The following is a 25172-nucleotide window of genomic DNA, read 5'->3' on the forward strand; positions in this document are numbered from 1 at the left end:
TGATTTTTTTTCCTTCTCCCACAAAAAAAAAAAAAAAAAAAAAAAAAAAATTAATCTCATAAGAGTTCTGTCTTATTGCCTCTACTTCTCATCTTCTATTTTCTTTTGAACAAACTCCAGACTTTTGTCCACTATATCATCTTCCTCTGGAGCTCAGAGGCCTTATGAAGATCAACTACCCTCATATTGTCAAGTACTATAGTTAATTTTCAGTCTTCCTACTCAATCTTTTAGGTGCATTCAACATAATTAATCACTACTTCCTTCTTGAAACACTTTTTCCACCTGGCTTCTTGGATGTCACTTTCTCCTGTTTTTCTTGTAATGTATGCCATTCCTTTTCAGTTTTCCTTACTGGCCTCTCCTCTCCAACCTCTAAATGTTGGTGTGCCTCAATGCCCCATCCTTGGTAAGTCTCCTCTTTTCCTGGCTTTCCAGGTGATTTTATTCAGTTCTATGGCTTTAGGTCGATCCATGCACTGGTGACTCCAGTGCATCTACATCTCCAGCTTTTTGCTTCTCCCCTAAGCCTCCCAACTACCCACGCAACATTTCCATTTGGATGTCTGATTTTTCATGTTCTGAAAAAAAATCTCTGGATTTCTTACCCACCTCCCTACCTTCTACAAGTGTATTGTCTCCTCAGTCTTTCCTTACCCAGTTAATGCTACTGGTCGTTTTAGCAACTGGTAAATTCAGAAGTTCTGTTGGTAATGTTTAAAATACATGTTGATCTGAATACCTGACCACCCTTGTTTCCCCACCACCGTCTCACAGCTAAACTACTGCAGCGGGCTCCTCACAGGCCTTTGTTCGTCCTACAGCCAGCACCACTCAGACCACTGCAACCATTCTACCCTTGCCCTTCCTGAGCACACCCACCTCATTCCCTCCTCAGGGTCTTTGCATTTGCTCCTCCTCCTCGCTGATCTGCTTCTCCTCAACAACTTTGCAGCTCGCTCTTTCCTGCCAATCAGTAGTCCATACAAAGGTCACCCTCAAAGAAGCTTTCTTCTGATTAGCTAAACTAGCACCCATCCCTAACTCACTACTCTTCATCCCCTAACCCTGCTGGATTTCCTTCACAGTATATATCACTATTTGACATCATATTATAATGCTATTTGCTGACTGACTGATCTCCTGACTAGAATATATGCTCCACGAGACACTCCCGAAAGAAATAACAGTCACAGAAATGAACCCATTGCAAGAAATCCTACACGTAATTTACTTTAACCACCCATCTGATATTTAGATCAACTTTATACTCCCTCTTTTATCTGTGAAGTGAATATTTTTCTATTGAATTACATTTACCCACTGATCTCCACTATTATTATTTTCACAGAGAGATATTACTTGAATATTAAATAAAATTTTTTACCAAGGACAATAATATCTATTCTTTTGTAAGTCAGCAAATTAATTTTTCTGTATAGCCCATAGAAGAAATTAGTCATTCAGACAATTGAATGTGACCACTGCTGGCAGCATGCACAGAGCCAGAACAGACACTGGAGCACTGACATTTTGTACCAAATGTGCAAATACAATAAAGCACAGAGTAAGCAAAGGGCTATGTGATATTGAACTGCAGCCAGTGGCTGACAAATAACATAAAAATGTGTTGTCTAAGGACCTCCTTCCACTAGACTTTACTCTTTCCTTACAAGGCAAAGACTAGTTATTAGGAGCTCTCATTTAAGTAAGAAATATGCCAATTTATTAGGTAGTTTATAGTCACTCTTCTGAAGAAGTGAAAAGTAAGTCAAATTGCTTAATAACTGATGGAAAATTTTATTGAAAAGGATTTATTATTGAGTTATAAGAATGTATTTCTTTAGACTTTGTGCTAATTAGGGCACCTGGGTGGCTCAGGTGGTTAAGCATCCAACTTTGGCTCAGGTCACGATCTCACAGTTTGTGGGTTCGAGCCCTGCGCCAGGCTCTGTGCCGAGAGCTCAGAGCCTGGAACCTGCTTCAGATACTGTCTCCCTCTCCCTCTGCCTCTTTCCTGCTCACACTCCATGTCTCTCTCTCTCAAAGATAAATAGATATTTAAAAAATTAGGGTCGCCTGGATGGCTCAGTCAGTTGAGTGTCCGACTTTGGCTCAAGTCATGATCTCACGGTTCGTGGATTCGAGCCCTGCATCAGGCTCTGTGCTGGTAGCTAGCTCAGAGCCTGGAGCCTGCTTTGGATTCTGCGTCTTCCTCTCTCTCTGACCCTCCCCTGCTCACCCTGTCTCTCTCCCTCTCTCAGAAATATATATTAAAAAAATTTTTTTTTAAATTAGACTTTGCACTAACTTTAGTTATCAGCAACTTGTCATAGGCAATGGTTTGTTTCTTCCCATCCCCCCACAAAGGAGTCTCTCCGCTGTCAAGTACTCTTTCTTGTGTACTGGTGAACTGTATCACCCCAGTGAGGAGTATTGATTTCCCATTATTCCTAGGTGCCACATGATGCATTTCTATTAGTTGTAAACACTTACAGGACTGACTTTTATTTTGTCCTTCATCACATCAGTCTGCCAAAGCAGGACATCTGTTAATGAGGCCCAGTGCATTTCATCAGACACTCTTCCATCTTGGTGCCTAAAGGAACGAAGTTTTTGAGGTGTCTAGATAAAAAAAAAAAAAAAAAAAAAAAAAAAAAGCTTGTTTTAAAAAAACCAACTGCTCTTTTGTCAGAACCTCATGGTAGGGTCTTTTAAAAGTAACAAAAAACTATACTTACTTTTCAGATCTACTCAGGGCCTGACTTATTGGCTTTTTCTACAGGCACTTAACCATTGCTTATATCTAATTGATATATGTTGGCTTCAAGACTACCTGGAAAATTCTTACTGGCCTTTGTAAGTAAGAAAAATTATCGATGAAGAAATACATTAAATAACAAATCAGAATAGGCCCTTGGGATAAATTAGATTGTTTGGGCCACATTTTGAGAGTTAATTGGTATCTTAGAAGATACAAAAACACATAGAAGAGTCATCGTCTTTGACCATTTTAAGTAAGGCTTTACAGCTCGACTTGGGATTTGTCTTAGCAATGAATGAGATCTGCCATCTCTACTACTTGTTGACAAAGCCTACTTCAACCAGAAAGCCAAGATTTTTCCCTAAAGATTTAAGATTTTTTAAAATAGATGTGTGCCTCCTGAGAGAAAACTTCAAAATATTATTGAATGCATTTGCCCTGGGGAAAATAGTGAATATTAAGGGAAAAACAAAGAACAATGTATGAGAAAAAGGTGTTTGTCAAAGGGTATCTAAGGAACCTCTCGCTAACTCCTTCTTGTACGTCACTCACAATTTACTGGAGGGTATCTCTGATGGACAGCCTTGACTTGACGGTCTTCCTGCCGTCAACCACTGTGGGAAATGATCCTCCCCCTTTATTTAATCACATGTTGGCTTATATTCTCTTTTTTGTTCTCTGACTAGGTCGGACATGTCTCATGAGTTTCTTTACTAAATACCAATTCACTAATTGTACATCTGGTAACTAAACGGGTGTCTTGGATCATCCCAACAGGCATTTTTAGTAACTCCCCAAACATTAACTCATCTCACAATATTGGCATTTGACCACTTTCGTTCTCTAGTTATCTGCCATCTCCTTTCCTCTGTGATCTTTGGCAAATGGTTTAATCTTTGGGTTATACTCTGCATGATTCTAGTATACCTGGTTTATGGGAGGGGAGGAGAAACATCCAGTTATTTTTTCATAATGAGTATCAGATAGATTTTTAATATTATTTAGGAAGACAAGTATTTGTTGCATTGCCTCTGTTTACCTACATCCATTCTGTGAAACCAGACATGAAACCAACAAGAGATTGTTGTATATGTTAAACTTTCAGAGAGTTCCATTCATCAATTTGACAAATATTTGAGTTCTTACTATATGCTGAGCACTCCTTCAAGTATGAGGAATAGACCAGTAGAACAAAGCAGAAAAAAACTTCTGTAAGCTCCCTGGAGCTTACATTCCAGTGGGAGAGACAGGCAAGGAGCAAACAAATAAGCAAAATCTACTATATGTCAAGGTTTTCAAGGATTTATTCAGCCAAGTGATACCAAGGCAACTTTGCCAATTAGAAAAAGAATAGGGTTGCTGAAAGAAATGAGGCACTCGAGATTCTTAATAAGAAACAAAAATATCACCCAAAGCATAAGTACAATTCTTCAGGCCACCACAGCTCACTGTTACCTAAAATCTTGTTGCTAGGACACTAGCAACATAGAAGTACTAAGGATACTTTCTTTACAAGCTGGAGAAATTGTTGGTGAGATGATGTTCTGATATTCATAGGACTGTATTTGTTTTTGAAATATGAGGAGAAATATGTATTAATGAAGAGGGGGAAAAAAAGCCTATCTGTATAGTTAGCTTTTGAAATCATTTAAAGTTTAATAACCTAATGCCTATGAAAAGATATAAATGATTCCACTGAAACATGTTGCTAGTTTTTATTAACATTTAAGAATTTATTGTCAATTCTTTTTGAAATGGTTATAACTACTTTTCAGTAAATTCCCTGTATAGTTATAGTATAACTGTTATATAAAAAAAAAGCTGGTCAATATTTGGCCCCCCCAAATTACAACTTTTGCAATGATACTGTGGCTTTAGTTTTGTGGAGTAGTCAGTGTTATTACATTTTTATCCTCTAACGCTTCTCTAAATAGAAGTGAGGTCTCTTCATTTGATTTGGGAAATTGAATGCCAGTTGGGGAATTTAAAACAGTGTTGGTTTCAAGCTCGAGTTCCTCTGCATACTACCAAGTTCTTTCTCTTGGCCCCAAGGCATGTGTCTCAATGAGAAAACATGAGGGAATGATGAATCCAGCATGTCCTGGGACCATTTTGCCTATATACTTAATGTGGCCCTGAAATTCTCTCCAAATGTGGTCCATGAATGATAGGGCCACATTTGGACAGAATCAGATTTGAACGCATCAGTCCAAATTACACATCCAAATGTAATTTGGACATCAGTGTCCAAATGTGATTTTTATTGCGATAGGCAGAGTAAGCCATAGTATGTAAAAAATAAGATTAAGTATATACCATGGCACTGCTCATTTATTTTTATATGGGAAATATGCCCATCCGAATGAGAATTAACTGTTTCTTTAAGTAAAGCAAGATACAAAGGTGGAAGGAAATCTGTTCGTCACCATGAACTGATGAGAAGTGGAGGAGCAGGCACGATCTGATGTGCTTAAATATTTCTTAGCTCACTTAACTGCTAATGTGACAGACTTCTGTAGTCATTGTTAGATTTACTAACAGAAACGAGTAAGGAAGCTTTGAATTACTATTGGTAACATTTCTTGAAGAAGAAAGCATTTCATAATATACAGTCACAGTATCAGCCTATCTCTACTGTGGTCTTATTATTTTTTTATATTTTTTTATGTCTTTATTTTATTTTGAGAGAGAGAGATAACAGAGAGTGAGCAGAGGAGGGGCAGAAAGAGAGGGAGACACAGAATCTGAAGCAGGCTCCAGGCTCTGAGCTGCCAGCACAGAGCCTGACATGGAGCTCGAACCCACGGACTGTGAGATCATGACCTGAGCCGGAGTCGGACGCTTAACTGACTGAGCCACCCAAGCACCCCACTACCATGGTCTTAGTAGCTAAACACATCTTGCCTCATCATTCTCTTAACTCCACATTTTCATCTTGTGTCCAAAATATATTCTTTACGTTTACCCAGCAAGAAAGAAAGCCATGATTCTCATAGCATTTGTATACAAGCTGTGTGTGAAATTGGCTACACATCCAGTTACAATGTCAAGAAAATCTCAGTATTTGCTATCAATCCCCTGTTAGTCAAATGTCCCTACTTACCAGTGTGATTAGAAGCCTGCTATCCCTGGTACAGAAATGCTGAGGCATAGGAGCACATGTACCCCAATGTTCATAGCAGCACTCTCCACAATAGCTAAAACATGGAAAGAGCCTAAGTGTCCATCAACAGATGAATGGATCAAGAAGATGTGGTTTATCTATACCATGGAATACTACATGGCAATGAGAAACAATGAAATCTGGCCATGTGTAGCAACATGGATGGACCTTGAGGGTGTTATGCTGAGCGAAATAAGTCAGGCAGAGAAGGACAGATATCATATGTTTGCACGTATAGGAGGATTAGGAGGAACTTGACGGAGGAACAAGGGGGAGAAGAAGGGGGGAAATGGTGGGGGAAAGGGAGAGAGGCAAACCATGAGAGACTCTTGAATGCTGACAAAAACTGAGGACTGATGGATGTGGGGGGGAGGGGGGAGGGGCATGGAGGAGGACACTGTGGGGATGAGCACTGAGTGTTATGTGGAAACTAACTTGACAATAAACTATTTGTAAAAAAAAAAAAAAAAAGGAAGCCTGCTATCCCTGGGACAGTTGCTTAGTGGAGAAATAGTTAAGAGTTGGTCTTCTTGTTCAAATTTGAGTCAGATAAAACATGAGAGCCCTTGGGTGGGACAGGGGGAATACAGTTTAAAGCTTTTCATGGAATGGCTTTTGGTGGGAGACAAGCAGGAGATGACTGTCATCAGTGATTCTCCAGGAGAACAGGTAGAGCAGGTAAAAACAATCCCCGTTCAGACTGAAAAACAGTAAATGCTATCACTGTTCACAGAGACACCATGACCTGACAGAAAATATTCTTTGGGCTCTGCTCTGCCACATCACAACTACATCATTTTAAGACAGTTTCCTCATCTGTAAAATGGGCTAATGATAGTAAGCTTTCACAATCATTTTGTACGTAAGTAAAATATAAATACACAGCCTAGGATGATGCTAGAACATTGCAAGCGCTTGATAATTGATGCCAAATGTCCACACATTTCCTCAGCTCTTAGTTACTCATGTGCTAGCTTACCAGCTCATACTGCCCAGTAGCAGTGCCTCCCTTCCCCAGCATTAAAGCCCCCCACAGTTCTTTTCTGGATGTCACAACAGTGTCACCACATTGCACAAGAAACCAAGTTGCTCTTGTCCTTCTATCTTCCCCATGAGGTCACCTCACATGTCTCTTTGAGAGGCACCTTCCCTACAGCCCTGCTCTAGGTGCCCCCCGGGAGAACACCACTCTGACCAGAGTCCCAGTCGCAGACCTCAGGAGGCCAGCACAGTGCAGTGGAGGAGAGCAGGAAGGAGAAGACGGTCCTTTCTCACCAGGACCTGGAGGCAACTTCATGTGTGATCAGGTTCCTCTGCTTCACTCTCAGGATAAGATGAACCCTGGGATCATGCTGGGAAACCAGCCAGGCTTGTTGGCCACTTCCCTGTCTCTTTCCTCTGTCTCCAGCACCATGCTCGTTGCTGTCTGTGCACTGTCTCATCCTCACAAGTAGCCTGTGAGGTCACTCTATTTAACCCCACTTTATAGACAAAGCGGCTGAGACCTAAAGAGATTCAGAACGCCACCCTCCCTTCTCTATCACCTACTTAAAGTAGGTATCACCAGCCTCAGATACCCACTGTCCATTAAGACAAGCCCTGAACTACCTGCAAATTATGGCAATTACTATTATTATTACTACCATTCCACTCTAAGTTAAGTGAGGCCAGAATTTACACTGATCCAATAATGAGTCTGGAGAAGTATGTGGGAGTAGGAATTGAAATACAAAAACTGGACTAGTGAGGAGACGAGGGAACTCTAAGACTAGGGAAAAGGGTTTTGAACATCAAAATGAGGTAATTATAAAAAATAATATGGAAGGAGTGACTCTAAAGTAATGTACCATCTCTTTTTTATTAACCTGCTTTTCAAAAACTTTTCATACATGGCACCAGCTACTTCTCTCACACATTCCCCAAAACTCCCTGTCCTGATCCTTCTTAAAAAAACAATAATAATGCCATCGTCCAGATAAGGATCAAGACTTTCTCTTCTGTTTCATCTGCATTCCATTTCCTTAATTCATCTTTCTCCAAGTATAGGTGGGAAATAATTGAGGAACTATTTTTTGGTGAATGAAGCTTTGATCCCATTCTACAAGACATCTCTTAAGATTACTTTTGAACTAAAACCAATTTCATACCCAGTAGAAACTTTCACTTCATGGAATGAAAAGCTAAACAAGAACAGCCCAAGAGCACTTTTCCAAAAAGAAGGTACACTGACTCTACCTGCCCAATCACTCCAAGAACTATTCTCTTCCTTAAAGCAAGAAATGAAAAAGAGGACTGCTCTGTTGATAATGCTTTGTGATGTTTATCCAGGGCAAGGGAAAAATATGCTGGTTCCCAGTCCCTTTGTGTGCCAAGTGTAATTTTTCATGGGCAATGTCAGTTACGTTTTAGCAAAAGACCAAATTCAATTCCAATTCTTCTAGCAAGAGTATTTCAAGTAACTAAAAGAGCAAGGTAATATGGATGAAAATTAAAGGAAAATGCAATTTAATAAAATGCAGTAATTCACAACTATTATTACCAATCCATTTTCCACTAATATTTTAGATCAGAATGTTCTAAATTATCTAGCTTATGCTTAGGGTTTTCCGAATTTTCCAAATGCGGATGTCTGAAAAGCAAGGAGAAGTGAGACCAACAAGATATCTATACACACCGATAGAAAAAGATGATGTGGTATCATTTCATTTTTCTTTGTGTGTGTTTATTTCTTGTAATCATCTTGAAGTGATCCATAGATACCGAAATGAATAGACATTGAAAACTTTCCTGGTGAGCGCCACTCACAGATGCTTCTTTTCTCTGAAGCCTATCCTCCTTTCACCAGAATTCTCAGCAGAAAGGGGAGTGGAGCGGACACGAAGCTCCTGTGATGTTCAGGCACTCTATTCTTGGCACATCTGTATCACCTGGACATCTAGAAGTTGTGGGAAAATTTAACTTTTTAAGTTGAAACAGTGTATTGAGATCTGAAATTCATATCTTGTTCATTATGTTTTCAGTAATATTTTTAAAAGATAATTCACTAATAGGACTGATAATTTCATGGTTAGTTACTAAAAGTGAAAATATGTGTATGAATGCCTGCGGATCCACCTCAAGTGTTCATACTTGAATATTTAGTCTATTCTCTCTCCACATGCTAGCAGTGAACTTTAGTTTGGCGCTCTGTCCAAAAGCCAAGAGCAGATGAGACACCTAAAAATATCCTCATTTGCATCCTTCTTCCTTAGGAGAGGGAGGGTCAGCCCTCCCGATTTTCCCTTACAACAAGAAAATAACTAAGACCATTTGGGAATTAATTCATTGTTCATCTCTCATGCTAGCATGTCAGGCCCTCCATCATTTGCTTCAAATTGATGCTAAATTGCAAGAGAACAGGACAGGAGTCTTTGGCATTTTTCCATTCCGTGTAGTCACAGAGATGATTAATAAAAAGGCCCTTGGATGTGAGTGGAAAAACGTGGTTAAGTGAATTAGATACTCTCTACTTTGTCCTCTTACACAAAACATAGTATTAGAGGGTTCATATTTTTAAAAGGTAGGGAAACAAAATACAAGAAAATTACCACATATTTATAAAATATGGATCACTTCCTCCCTATAAAATTTTAAGATCAGTTCTCCAGAATGAAAGAGATAAACACGTATAGATGCAAATCAATTCTATATTGGTTTCTTAGTACCACATTAAAGAGAAAATCTGAGGATGTAAGTTATGGCTTAATTTTGATTTTGAATGCATGCAACTACCTAATGTACATAAAATAACGATCACAGATTGAAACATCCAACAGCTTGCTGCATTTAAATGATTTTAAAATAAGTGCTTATAAAAAGACAATTTTTGGTGTTTTGCTGCTTAGGAACGAAACAAATCACAAATATCTTTTTATGTTGATTTTCCTTGACAGGACTGGGAATTCCCACATTTTATGGGAGATGTTGATGTAAATCTTCCTGGGTTGCACACTCCTCACATGCAGTTCAAGATTCCTTTCTTCCAGAAGATCTTCAAGGAGGAATATCATATTCACATAACAGGTATGTTGTAACTTTAAACACAACTTGATTGTCTCCTACTTAGAGTAATACTAGCTGCTATAAAAAAGCAAGCAGTAACATTTTAGAGGCATGCATACATATAGTTAATAGTGCAAGGTGGTTCCAGGTCACCTGGGGCTTCTAAACTGTCATTCCGGGACTTAGGCTATTAGCAGCTTCAATAATTCCAACTTCAACATCCAGCAGGCCGATGGGAATAACAAGAATGGAGAAAATGGTTGAGAAGGCTTACCTCTGTCTTAATCGCCTTGGCATGGGAAAGAAGCATGTGCCCTCCATTCACATTCCATTGACAGTCACTCATCAGACGGCCCCACATAAAAGTGAAGGAGGAAATGTGGTCCCCAGCTCAGCAGCCATGTCCGTGTCACTTCTACTGTTCCTAACACACTATTCCCAGAGGAGGAGGCTGCACTTTTCGGCGTGGATAGTTAGCGCTCTCTGTCAAACTCCATATGAAGCTCCCCCTTGGTTTTCTTCATGAGGTTGGTTGTTTTCTCACAACATGCAGCTCGGTATTTTTCTTCTTTCTTTCTTTGAGCATTTACACTCTCTACACTTTGGTCCTCATTTCCTGCTCAGATTGGGACAATGGTAGCCCAGAGCACCAGTCAGACCATGTGCCTTTAGGGAGTTTGGCCACTTCTCATTCGATGGAGTAAAACCTACTTCTGTGGCAAAGCTCATGTTTCTCTCAAGTGAGGCTCTTGAAGATCCTCAAGATGATTTCCTTTTGCAGATATGCCCAGCTTCCTAAACGGCTCTGATATGATCTATTATAATATTCTTTCATGACTCTTCAGTCATTCTCATCTAAGAAAAGTCTACCTGGAGTTACACTTTATACATACATACATATATGTATGTATACTGTCTGTATACATATCTGTATACAGATATGTATATCTGTCATACATATTTGCTATCACTTATATACACACATATATATACATAAAGAAGCAGACAGCTGAATGATCACATGTATGAAGGCATTAGTTCCCAAGCTGTTCAGTTGCACATAGTGAATGTGTGTGTGTGTGTGTGTTTTAAGGACAATGGCCTAGGATCCCACACCTGCTATAATAAAAACTGCTGAAGAAATCTGTGCTTACACTACCGTCTGTGCTGAGTAAAAATAGCATGAGCACAGAACACGGGAACATCTGAGTCCTGCAAAAAACCTTTGCTTCCCAACTTGAAGGCTGGTTTTTGCTTTGAGCATGAGGCGACCTTCCTAAATTGGAGAATGAGCTCATGAATAGGGAAGATGCAGCAGGTTTCTTCTCCTATTCAAAATGAATGAGGCCCATCTATTAAATTCACTGGGTAAATCAATCAATTTGAGTTCAGGTCACATAGTGTGGTTTCAGAGCCCCCACTTAATCTCGGCAGCATGCTACCCTCTCGGACTTCTCAAACAGCTATCACACACGGCATCATCATATCCCTTCGGGTGGGCTTCTGCCTGGACCATCTGTTCTTGCTATCAGCTCTTGTCCCAGGCCATCATGGCACTAATATTGTCTCTGAATGAGTATCAGAGTCTCTGTCAAAAATATACTGTTGCGATGCATAACATCAGGTGAAAAAAGGGGAGGGATATTCAGAGGAACTCATTGGTAAGAAAAAAATCGTTATTAAAAATATTTAATTTGGGGCTATTGCAGAGCTCTGTCATACATATTTCCTATCATTTATAGACAGGGACAGGTTCAGGTTTTGTGGTGCCCAAAGCTTACGCAATTTGGAATGCTCTATTTAAGAATATAAAAGCAAAGTTACAGCCAAAAATTATATTCAGTGCCTTGGAAGAGGGACCTGCATACAGGAGTCCTTGAAGCCTCAGTGTAATTAGATTTGAGATAAAGGCTTCCATGCAGCTGAACTAAAACATTTATTCCACCAAGTATTATTTTCTAGAAACCTAAAAGGAGGAAAGACTGGCAAGACTGCATATTTAAAAAAAAAGTTGGGGAGAAGGTGGAAATATATTGTAATTAGGCTTCGATGCAACGTTTGCCAAATTATGCAGATAATCATATCACCTGGAAAATTTTATAAATATACGCATTCCTGATAGTTCCAACTCCGTAGGTCTGGGCAAAGGCTGGGGAATGGGGCTTTTAAAAAGCTTCCCCAGGTGATGCTGGTCATTGGCAACTGCTCCTTTGTGATGGCGAAGCCACAAGCAAAGTCAGACTGTCTCCCCGGAGACAGGAGATTGGCGGTGCAAATGATTGAGTGCCTGGACCTGCCTGTAAGACCTTTGAGGATTCTGGAGTTTAAATCAAAAATAAAATAGGGTACACGTGGACTTTGGGGTGAAGGGCTCCACCATAAACAATTTAAATCCAGTATGTGGTAGGATGATCATGAGCCTCCCCAGCTCCATGACAAAAACTTCTAGGAAAATCGTGGCAGGTTTGGAGGCTGAAGAAAGTCTGAACTTTTCCCCTCTTGTTTTGTTACCCTCTTTGTTCTGTTAATTGCTAAAGATGCTGCTGAAGACACTCTATTGTAGCAGCTAGTCTCCTGTTACTTTATCTTACTTTGTAAGAAAATGGTTTCTGGGGAAACCTAGATAAAATTTCCCAAACATGGTAGATACTGCGTTTTAATATGCTCAATAGTCATTATCCTGCAGATGTCCAAGTCAACTGTAAACACTAACTTGATCAGCTCCTACAAGTTCTGCTTCTTTTGCTAGGGTAACTCAGTGCTTTTCTTGATAAGTAAATTTAGTATTATCCCTGGGTTCTTAAACATACAACTCTCTATATCTGTCAGTGGTTCTCCAATTTCAGTGTGTGTGTGAGAATCATGTGGAGAGCTTGTTAAAAAAAGTCCGTCAGCTGCACACTCAGAGCCCAATGCCTGAGTAGGAGGTGGAGCCTGGAATCTCAAGGGCCTCCAGTGATGCCTATGCAGGCTGACAGGGGGCCGCTCTTTGAGAAACACTGCTGTGGAGAAACGCTTTCTGCAGTCAACTTTCCTCTCTTCTCTGCTTTTATTTATTCTCACAGGCAAGTCTTAATCAAAAGCCGAAGGACAATGAAAATTCCATAGAGAGGCACCTGGGTGGCTCAGTTGGTTAAGCGTCCGACTTCGGCTCAGGTCATGATCTATTGGTTCGTGGGTTCAAGCCCCGTGTCGGGCTCTGGGCTGACAGCCAGCTCAGAGCCTGAAACCTGTTTCGGATTCTGTATCTGCCTCTCTCTCTGACCCCTCCCTGTTCATGCATTCTCTCTCTCTCTCTCTCTCTCTCTCTCTCAGAAATAAACACACAAAAAAATTTTTTAAATTCCATAGAATGGGGGCCTAACGAGAAGGGCACAGCATAGAGTCCTGCCAGGAACTGGGATGTTCAGACCTGGGGCCAAGAAAGGAGGTCTCAAAATAGACTATGACAGGAAACACCTGGGCAACCACAGAGGAAGCTGGAGTTAGCGATGGGAAGGGATCCTATGGACCCCCAGACACCTCCATCTGTTGTTTTCTCACTGTGTTCTTTATGCACTAGAAGAGTCTGTGTGATTCTTTTCTGGGGTTCGAAGATGGCACCACCATGGCCTCCACTGTCATTTCTCTGTAATCTAGAAATAATGTTCAGGGAATGCTGAGAAAATGGAATGTAAATGGTGCCTAGACTCCAGCCCTGCCACTGACTGATGGCATTGTCCTTTTCAAGCTCCTTACCTCTTAGAGGCTCAGTTTTCTCATCTGTTCAATGGGGACAGTAAGGTACTTTTCTCATATGGTTGTTGTGAGATTTAAATTAATAGGCACAAGGCATTTAAAACACTGTCTGCTATTTGGTAAGCACTCAGTAAACTGTCACTCCTTTTACCTGAAGCTTTTCCTTTCATCCATCTAGAGTTTGTTTTCCTGTTTTATTCAAAAAACATGAGGTAGCCTGAGAGAGGGCTCTTTATTATTTATCTACTATTCTGAATGCTCTACTGTTATCTACTGTTCTGAGTCAAGAAGGAGAAAGCTAAGAATGGGGAAAAAATGTGTCCCAGTGACGAGCTCTGTATGGAGAGGGTTATCTGACACTGATGAGTTCCCATTGACAGCTTAAAAGCATTTAGGATTTGGGTTATTTTCTAATCCTGATTCCATGCTAGTTGTATTTATGCATTTCAGAAATGACTTGAATTGTTGCATCTGTTTAGCTCATCTGGATCCCCCTTGACAGATGGTTTGCTGCAGTGTGTAGGAACTTTCATTTTATAAGCTGGGCTGCAGCTTATAAAAATAAATCATCTCTATGCAAGGGTGTGTTCAAATATTTTTTTCTGGGAATTTGGACTTCCGTACAAAGGGGATCCATGGTTAGTGATTAGGTCACATTGGTGCTTTTAGCCCAAGCCCATTGTTCTACTCTTATAAATGCTAACTGCAACCATGTCATTATCTCCTCTGGCCTCTTCCCTTTTACCTATAAGGTGAGTGCAGAGATGGATTCAAAATGTGAGGTACTAAGTCTCCGGAGGCGAGAGAGGAATGGCCTCTCAATTCGCTCTCAGAAGCTCCTCTGAGTCCTATTAATGCCAATCCCGGTGGAAGGTCTGCCATCTGTCATCCCAGCCAGACAAAGGAAGTGTCCCGTTGGTGGCCGTCATCTGAGTAAATTAGGAGGGGGTGGGGGAAAGGCCAGAAGGAAGGCCTGTGCATCTGTGAGGAGAGAATTCACACTGTTGGCACGATGATGCCCACGGGAACCCCTTCGGCAAAAATGGAAAATGTAGAGGTAAACAAACCTCCATAGCGGCTGTGTTCTATTTCAGTTTCCTGAGTGCTGTGAGGGCACAGGTGCTTTCCAATGGCAAGAATGTGGAAGATAATGAATAAAATCCCTCTGTTTTATTTCCATCGGCACATGATTTCTGGCAAATGAGTTCCCAGAGATTGTTTTTTAAAGAGCTCTCCTGTGTCAGATCATGGGAAGTGCCGGGGAGGGCAGGCCAGTGGTTCATCCAGAAGAATATTCTGTCTGACAAAATTAACAAGGGGCTTGTTATAGGGAAATATAATGCATCCTGTTCACCACGGCAGTCCCCAGAGATCATGAATGTATCCAAAGTACACAAGGACCTCTTGCTATTATCTCAGTTGTGAATTTTTCTAAACCTTTCCTGAAGCAGCTGCTACTTTCAACACATTTAGACAGCTCTAAGAGTTAACTCTGTTTACTTCTATATACAGCAGCAATTCCTTTTATTTGTACAAAACTCATCTTCTTCAAGGCTATCGTTGCTTTTCTGCCCATAGCCTGACAGCTCTTGCTGCCTCTGAGCTTGTCTGCCGTCTCCAAATTGAGGTGTCCTTTCTTCATTGATGCATATATGAGAACATCTGTAATAAAACTCACATACTCTTCAGGAATTGTCTTTACAGCCAGAAGAGAGACTTGAAATATATAATGAATCATAGTCTTTGGGATATGAATATTTTGCTTTTCCCAATTTTCCAGATTATATCTGATTTTAGTAGTATCCTAGCATTTACCATATCATTGTGACACATGTACTTGACTTGAAGACAATAACTTTACTCCTTGTACTTTTCTGGACAAATTAGCTCATAGTTTACCTCTTGGTTAACAGACATTTTCTGAATTAATACGTGTCTAAAACTAAGCCAGGATCTAGGCAATACAGAAATGAACATGACACAATTCCTAATCTCAAGAGTCTAATGGTCACCTAATTTAGTATAACCCATGGCCTCTTCTCCTTTTATCACAGCAAGTTTCTACCTCTGTCACTTTGGATTGTGTCCTCAAAGGAATACTCTCCCACTTAGGAGGCCATGATGACCAGAGAGGCATTTAGGGGAGCTATATTCATTCGCTTTTAAGCCTTAAGACCTTACTTTACTAACCCAAATAACTCTTATTAATTCATAAATTATTTAGTAAATATCTTCAATTTACTAAATGTTCTCCTCATGGCCCAAGCACTTAATGTGGTTCCTGGATATCCCTAAATTACCTAGTGGTTACTTCAAGAGATGCTAACTCAAGTGAGCCTGGTTTTCACGGTTCACATCTGCAAAGAGAAGACCTTGATCTGGCCAAGAAGCCTGTTACAGCAAACTGCAATTTCTTTAATTATCCCAAATTTATCTTTTTCAAGGCCATGGTTGCTTGTTATTCCATAATGGATATTAAAAGGCTTTGTGGAGCATGACTATTTCATGTATCTGCACTGGATGCCAGAGTCTAGCCAAATGGTAGCACTCATTTAGAATGAAAGTGCCTATGGCACAGCTCAATCTCAATGCTAACTGGCAACTCTACTGAGTAAAAAAATAATATTATAATTGTATATTTAATTCAAGGTTTATTGTATGGTGGAAATATCAGCACTTTATACTCTTTTTTTCTTAATTGAAAAACCATTTTCCCCCACATTGTCATTTCCTATGCTAAGTGATAGTGATATTTAGTGAAGAATCCTTTTAAAACCAACTAGCCCAGAATTCTATAATCTCCCACAATGTGAAAAGATAAAATTACCATTATAATGTCATTTTTGGCGATCAGTAGGATTCATTGAAGGCACAAAATACAAGCAAGAGGTAATCCCACCAACACCATGCAGTGATTTCTCATTAAAGGAGACAGTGAGATATTTCAACAAGGAGATTAATAGAAATAATATATGGTTTCTTACCCTCCCCCCTCGGTGACTTACATTATGCTATGTAGTTGAAACAACACGGGGAAATGCAAAATCCCTCCTATGATTAATGCTGAAATACCAAAGCTCTTGTTATGGTTGACAGTACATTCCCAACAACACACTTGGGAAATGGCAAGAGATCACTTATTTTCCTTTTTTGTGTCTGATCCCTTTTCCATGTGGGTCATTTCAGGGACTCAAATTTATTTTTTATGGTAAACAGTGTTTCTCAGAATATACATTTTATTTTTAGGGAAAGCTTTCTCTGCATGAAAATGTGTGTATTCCATCTTTTTTGCCCTAATGGGGAGATTTCCTGGCCCATCATAAAATGTTAAGGTTTAGGTAAGGAGGTCAGCTCCCTCACTTTATAGACAAGAACAGTAGGGCTGAGCTGTCTCGTGTGATTTTGCTCACTGGCTTGCCATATCTCACAGGGCAAAAGTAATTTTTTAAAGAGGAGAGAACACATTACAAAAGTAAGAAAACACTATGTGGGAAAATAGAAGGAAGGATGTTAGCAGAAAAATAAACATCGTTCCTCTGCGTAAATGCGTAAGTGGACCAGCAGTTGTGTCATGTGGACGGGAAACAAACAAACAAAAAGTAGGAAAAGCCATTTCTTATGCATTTTTACCAGCTCCAACTTTCACCTGACTGGCTTTGACAGTCGGTGGGGGGAGGTGAGGGGGGGTGCTTAGGGGCACAAGGGGTGGAGACAGTGCCACCTCCACAGAAGAAAAGAAAGGAAATATGTCAGTAGGAAGCCTGTCTCACTGTTCTCTGCCTTCTGCACTCTCCCACCCCAACATGGCCACCCTACTGTGAAGGAGACTTGGAGACAGCTTCCTGTTCTTTAGCTTCAAAATTTGTGTATATAATTGACCTCTCTCTAGAGGGACCATTCTGCTGCATGTTGTTGACAAATTACCAGTTGCTAAGGATTTTCAACATGTGAAATATGTTGATTCACAAAGCGTGTTTACATATAACTATACACTCAGTCCTCTTAGATAGCTGGCCAGTAACTGATTCATGCTGTTTTATCCAAACTGAAACATTTGATTACCTTTAGGTTATATCTTTGTTATAAACCCTTACGTGCTCTTCTCTCCCTATATTGCCAAGACCCTATAGTAACTGGATTGAAGATGTAGAGGAAAGAAATTGTAAAAATAATACTCCCCTATATTTTTGGCAAATTTAATAGATGTCAGAGGACTTTCAGATATAAACTTCCTATTTTATCCTCACAATTATCCTTTGAGGTCATTATATTGGTATCATCCTCCATTTCACAGAATTAGAAATTGAATTCACATAGCTTAATAAGTAGAAGGATTTGGGGGGAAAGGACAGAATCATAGAACTGGAAGTCATTGGTTCAGTTTCCTCAATTTGAAAATAAAATTATTGAGATCTGGAGAGGTTAAACAGGTAACCCAAGGTTGTATTATTTTCATATTAGAATGAGATCTTTATCTGATTTCTAGCCTGCAGTTTTGTGATTGTGGTTTTCCCTCTTAAGGATCAGCAAAGATGTGTTAGAGTGGGGTGATGATTATCTATTAGCTGATGTCAGAAAACGCATTTCTGATTTGTACCTCCTCCATCCCGTCTAAATTTTCAGAGACCAGGTCACATGATAAATAACATAAAGTGATTCTTTAGTGTTAGAGTTTGGTTGTCAAAGTGACCCAGCGTACCATTCAACTTAGGTGGTAGAACAGTAGTGTAGAAAGTATAGGAGAAAGCTCCTCCTATCCTGAGGGAAGGTTTGATCAGTGTACATTCACTTCAAATTTTATACTCTGATTTTATCTTTTTCCTTTGTCTGTTGACAATCTCTGAGCATCTCTTCCCACCAGAAAAGCACCATTCCCCAAGCTCAATGAGCATTCCTTTCTTCTCCCTGATTCTGTGATGCTGCTTATCATTGGTTTCTGATATCCTGCTACCCAAGATACAGGGCCCAATTTTTGAGGGGCAGCCCTATTCCTGCGTCAGTAACAGTGACCTAGAGAGAGAGAGAGAGAGAGTACAGGTTTCTTCAAGGGATCTTTCTGAGTCAAGGTGATAGTCAGTCATACAAATTCAAGGACCTCTCTCCCTCACCATCAGCATATGTAGTTTACAGCAAGAGAGTAAGTATGAATCCCCTGCAACAGAGAAGCACTGAAGCCTCTCTCTCAACTTGCTTTCCAACATGGAAGCTACAAACTATTGCCTCCTTGATACTGGATGAGAACGTCAGAACTTAAATTCACTTGTCTCTCATTCCTCTCCTGTCTTCTCTTCCTACAATGTTCTCTATTATTTTCTTTCTCCTCTCTCTCTCTTCCATATCACCTGATCTTTTCCTGTATGCTAGTCTATGTGCAGCATAATAAAAATATAAATTAAAGAAACGCAACATTTTCCAGGCTGTTCTCAGTCCTTCTTTCCCTTTAAGGACCACATGAATTACTACTTCCTCCAAAAATCCTTTCTGCAGATATTAGCTCTCAGTCTTTATTCCATTTTCCCAACATCTTCAGTTTTTATCATTTGTAACACTAAGTTGGTACCTCACAAATGTGGCCTCTTCCTACCATTTATCTGTTGATGCCATTGTTCTGTTTCCCTAACAAGATGATGAGTTCCTCCCAGGAAGGCAAAAATGTATGTCCTCAGCGTCTACTAAGATATCCTAAAACAGAGCCTATTATGAGCACAATAAATGTTTGATAATGATGCTCACCTTTGTATTTGATTGAATTTCACTAGCTTGAGCTTTCTTTACTCATTTTATGGTTGATTCTTAGTGAGAATCTCTTTTAGTTTTGGCTTTGACTCCAGAAGAGCAGGAGTGGTTAGGCCTAGCAGTGCCAGATGTTATAAATAGTTTATCATATGTGCAAACAATATTCCCAGTGTTTCAACTTACGCTCTAGTGTGGATATGCAGAATAAATCATTTGGGCAAGAGTTTCCACTACAAAGATTTTGACAATTGTATAGTTGAACAATTTCAGGACTGGCAGAGTTAAAATTTCCCTTCAGGTAGTTTAGATAAATTCTCTTGATAGAGAAGAAGCTGTACCTTCCTATGCAAATGCAGACATTATCATGGCTTAGGCAAGGCTTTCATGTTAATAACAGTAACAATTATTGAGTTTCTGTTATGTACCAGGCACTGTGTTTAGCATCTAATTACCTAATGAAATACTAACAGCTTTAATAAATATTGTTATTTTCTGCATGTAAAGAAACTGAGGTTTAGAGAATTTAAACAAGCTCAAGATCCCATAGCTAGTAAGATTTAGAGCCAGGATTAAAACCTTTCAATTTTGCATAGAGTAGGAACTTGAAAATGTATAATGATGATGATAAAATATTTTCCTAAACCCCTCACAAAGTTATATTTTTATATAGCTGTATGTTCTGTTAGAATACATATTGCAAAATTCATTTTACCATTCTTGGTTTAATAAGTTTGTCCAAGATTCTGTCTCTCTTGTCCCAAGAGCTCTATAATCTTGTGAAGCAGTAACTTAATCATCTTCAATACTGTTATCTTCAGATACAAAATAATTTGACATACTATATATAACATTTATAACTAAAGCTTTTAGAACCTGTTACATGTATCACCTAATTTGCTACAGCAAACCTATAAGTATTACTATATTATGACATACTTGATATTGTAAAGCTTGCAACAAATTGTGATAATAAAATTATAATGGTATCTAGTATCCCTTGAAAGTTTCCCCTATATTCTTTTCATATGCAGATATAGAGATATCATAGATAATATGCCTATAAACAATGTCTTATTTGTATGAGTATTTTAAATACTACAAAGAAATTATAGCAGTTACAGTCTCTCCAAATTGTCTCTTCTAAAGCAGTTTATCAGCTTTGGTTGTATTTATATGTCTGATAAATGGATTCTGTTCAATGAGAATTTGATGCAATTATTTTTAAAGTCTTGAAATGAATGCTCAAGAATTATTGACCTGAATCACATCAACTAATGGTTTAATCAACAGGTCACCTACAAGCAGCAATGTGAATTCAATTGATATACTGCTGTGTTTGCGTTGCAAAATGATTTATTTCTTGCCTAGACATAATTATAAAACTGTAAGAGATGTTCAATCAGATGTTAGACTTTTCTAAGAATTTCATTAGAACTTTGTTTTTTAGATATTAATTGAGATATTCTAGAGAATAACCTACATGGAACCAAATTTGAGTATGGCTGTGGTGCCTATAAATTAAGGCAGCTTAATCTGGTTAGTGTAAATAGCAGAAATTATTGGCTCTGGGGCCTACAGTTACATTCTCATGTGGTCTAAAATGCATTTAGGAAATATCCTTTGCCAGTTATTTAATGGCAGCATAGCACTCTCAAAAAATCGCTAACAGGCCTAAGACATGAACAGTTTATACTATTATACCATTATCTCCATTTTATTGGGGGGGGAAATCCTATTGCAGTTTTATAGGTCTTTAACTAACATGCAGTATTTCTTTCCTTTTTTTTTTTTTAATGCAGGTAAATGGTTTAACTATGGAATTATCTTTCTTGTCCTGATTTTGGATCTTAATATGTGGAAGAACCAGATATTTTATAAGCCTCATGAGTATGGACAGTATATTGGCCCAGGGCAGAAGATATATACAGTGAAAGACTCCGAAAGTTTAAAGGATTTAAACAGAACCAAACTTTCCTGGGAATGGAGGTCCAATCACACTAACCCGCGGACTAATAAAACATATGTTGAGGGAGATATGTTCTTACACAGCAGGTTTATAGGGGCTAGCCTTGATGTCAAGTGTCTGGCTTTTGTTCCAAGTTTAATAGCTTTTGTGTGGTTTGGATTCTTCATTTGGTTCTTTGGACGGTTTTTGAAAAATGAGCAAGGCATGGAGAATCAAGACAAAACTTACACTCGCATGAAAAGAAAATCACCATCAGAACATAGCAAGGACATGGGGATCACTCGAGAAAACACACAGGCCTCAGTGGAAGACCCACTGAATGACCCTCCTTTGGTTTGCATCAGGTCTGACTTCAATGAGATTGTCTACAAGTCTTCCCACCTAACATCAGAAAACTTAAGCTCACACTTGAATGAATCTACCAGCGGGACAGAAGCCGATCCAGATCCAACAACTTCTAAAAGTACACCTACGAACTAGATTCATTTACTTGGAGACAGCACAGAAAGCAACCTTGAGCGTAACTTTAAAAAGTTAGTCTTTCCTTTTGTAAATGTAAAGTTTACGTAGTGTTAGGTAAAGAAACACAAACAATGCCACAACGGTGCTCAACATGCTTTTTCTAGGACTCATTGTTTTCTATTTGTATAATAATCCACGTGCCTACTGTATATCTAACAGTCCTCTAGAAATTGCTTTTCACAACTGCACAAGCTATTTCCTGACTTTACAGCAGAGTAGATTAGCTGATTACCCGTGTATCTGATGTTCAACCATAGTGGTGCCTTGAGACATTAAACTGTTTTTAACTGTACCAGAAATGAAGTGTGGAACAGTTCTCTAACCTACTTCACATGGGGGTTTTTTGTATACAATTATTTTGATCTACACTTGATGTCTTAGCAGGAAGCAGATATAGCCAAGAAATGGCTTAGAGAGGATCTCTTTTTCCTATTCAGCAGTGGAGTTGGTGACTTTGACAGCAGGACTGCAGAGAGGAATGGTGATTACCTTTGAATTTATATTGGCTATCTGCCAAATACAAATACAGATTCAAAATTCAGTAATAGGAGAACGATAATCCAGCATGGGTCACTACTTGTGAAATGTGACTTTCTCCAACCAGTAATTGCAATTAGATGATAATACCTAATTATGTTTTCCTAATTAAAGATAAATTGCTACTTGATTAAAAATCCTGCCCTTCACCTATGGGAACAAAGGTTAAGAGGCACAGTTGGATGAACTCTCAAATTTATTGGCATTTACACAAAGCCGTAGAAAACCAAGGAACTGAAGTTTTAATCATATGAAGGTTGTACAGCCTACTATCTACAATATTTGTACATCTTTCTGTAAATATGGCTCTGGACAATGAAAATTGAAAAACATATGCCGACCCTGAATAAGGGAACTCCTCTAAAATTCATGCAGCAGAACCTTGTGAGGTAGAAAAAGATGTGCATGAAAGAATCTATTTAGTAGCTTGTTTTGTGTCTGTGGTTTTTTTTTTGTTTTTTTTTTAAGAATTAAACATCATACATTAAATAAATATGAATTATACATCAGTAATTCTGTGATGTAGTTTTTTCTTTATAATAGAGCGATTCATTTGTATATTAATTTAACAACAATCCGTTTAATTTTTTCTAACTTGAGGCCAGATAAGTTTAAAAAATGGAATATACCCAACTGGCTTTTAATTTTGTTCTATAAATTGTGGTTGCATGATCTTCAGGGGGTTGGGGGATATCACTTTTAAGGAAAAATTATTCTCCTGTCATATACTGACATAACTATATTTTGTCTTTATGATTTTTAAAATCTCTCCTTTTGATCTATCAGCTTTTAAGCTTGCAGCATGCTAAATTTAGCATGTGTGATAGAACTATGTATTTATCTGTCACTTGATAGCCAGCTTTAATAAACACTTTACTACAATTGTTTATGAAGCAACTGGAACCATGCCCCTGCTGTTTCATTTACCTTTAATAGCTATGCATGGTGCAACTTAGAATCATAAATATCTCTGAAACTAAAAATGCAGAGATCAAGCTGACTATGGTAACCCATTGACCACACTGTTTAAAGAAACTTTCCATGTTACTGCTTGGCCAATGTGGTAACATTGGCCATCACCAAATTTGCATCACATAAAACATTCAACTTTTGACTCTAGGACAAGTAAATAATACCACCTAGGACTACTGTATATATGTGTATACACACACACACACACACACACACACACACACACACATACTCAACATTCTATAAGTAGATATATATTTTTTATTCTGAAAGTTATTGTCTTCTAGAATGAAGAAGGAAGTTGATTTATAGAAAGTGAGTGTTTATTAGCAGTATGTCCTCATGAATATATTATTTGATTGGTTTTAGATAGATATTAAGGAAAAAGTGGTTCAATGAGGTAATCTAATTAGCATAAGGTAGAAAAAATAACATTAGAGCACTATGCTTATGTGTATCCTAGTCTAGGACTAGACTAGAAGCTGGCTATCAGCTGACATGAAAATAGATCTTTAAAGTTTCCCTAAGTTTTAGTAACAAACGGAATAGTTACCAGTAATGGCATTTTTTTTTTCAGCCATGGCATTTTAATAGTCAAGATCCAAACCTTTGAAAGCTTCCAATAGTTGTATATACCAGTCTTGACCTATTTATCTACACAGGTCTCCTTCCTTCTTCTGCTACCTCTTTTGTATAGCACATCACATTTGCATTTATACAAGATTAGCAAATAAAATAAAATCAAAGTAAAAAGCACATATACTCATGCTTAGTCTTGAATTCTCAGTCATATATCAATAGATTATGACTCTGGTATTTTTGAATACCAGAGCTCTTGGATTATCAAAGGCATTACAAAACAAAACAAAAACAAACAAAAACCCAAAGAAACAAAAGTGTAGTAAACCCAGAAAATGAAGGGTTAAAAAAAGGATTAAAAAATCACTAACTGCAGATTCTAAAGAAAGCATAATAAATGTGATGCCTTAATTGCAGTGATGCTTAAGGACTATAAACAATTATATTTCTACTGTTCAGTAATTACAGTATTTTCTTTCATGCAGTGCAGAATTTGCACTAATTTGACACAATTTTACTATCCTACATTATAGAGTACTTCATTAGTAGTTTAAATGGAAAATTAAATAAACACTATGAATTTATGCCTGATAATATATGCCTAGACATAAATCTCATCACCACATGCCCGTTTGTATTATATAACCATACTTAGTTAGCTCATACTCTCCCCATGGTGGCCACTTACCATGTTCACTTATATTTCAGCTCAGCTAAGATTACCAGTGAATCCTATTAGAAATCTTAAGAATTATTTCTTCTCCATTTGCCCAAAGAGTCAGCCAGGCACAAAATCTCCTTTTATAGCATCGGATTTCACATCAGGTCATTCCAAAAGCACTACTGGCTGACAGTACAATGGAAAGTAGTTGTGCAACACACACATTCAGATTTGAGGATGGGAGTCAATTCTGCTGTCATATTTCACAACTGGCCACCATAAGCAATTCTGTTATATTATTTGCCTACCTGTGGGGATCACCAACCCAACCCAATATGAAACATGGGAAGATAACTCTGTAACTGAGGACTCATGATGCCAACTGAATTATCTGACATTTGACTAAAACCTCAGCACCCCATAATCACTTATCATCTATTTGTCCTCATTCTGAACTAATCCCTATTTTAAATTAAAATTCCTGGCTATGCAA

The 25172-nt window shown here is 38.6% G+C and overlaps 1 protein-coding gene across 3 annotated transcripts in view; it reads left to right on the forward strand.

The window, feature by feature from the left end:
- TMEM117 (transmembrane protein 117) overlaps positions 1-22976 on the forward strand; it is a 454418-nt gene extending 431442 nt beyond the window's left edge. For all 3 annotated transcript variants that reach the window (XM_077753237.1, XM_077753238.1, XM_077753239.1), the window contains 2 exons: positions 9860-9989; positions 21242-22976. In XM_077753237.1, coding sequence (XP_077609363.1) covers positions 9860-9989; positions 21242-21888 — 777 coding nt within the window. In that variant the 3' untranslated portion in view covers positions 21889-22976. The remainder of the gene's footprint in view (positions 1-9859; positions 9990-21241) is intronic.
- Positions 22977-25172: the final 2196 nt, after the last annotated feature.

Source organism: Crocuta crocuta, unplaced genomic scaffold (assembly GCF_008692635.1).
Source record: "Crocuta crocuta isolate KB4526 unplaced genomic scaffold, BGI_CrCroc_1.0 scaffold30, whole genome shotgun sequence".
Lineage (NCBI taxonomy): Eukaryota > Metazoa > Chordata > Mammalia > Carnivora > Hyaenidae > Crocuta > Crocuta crocuta.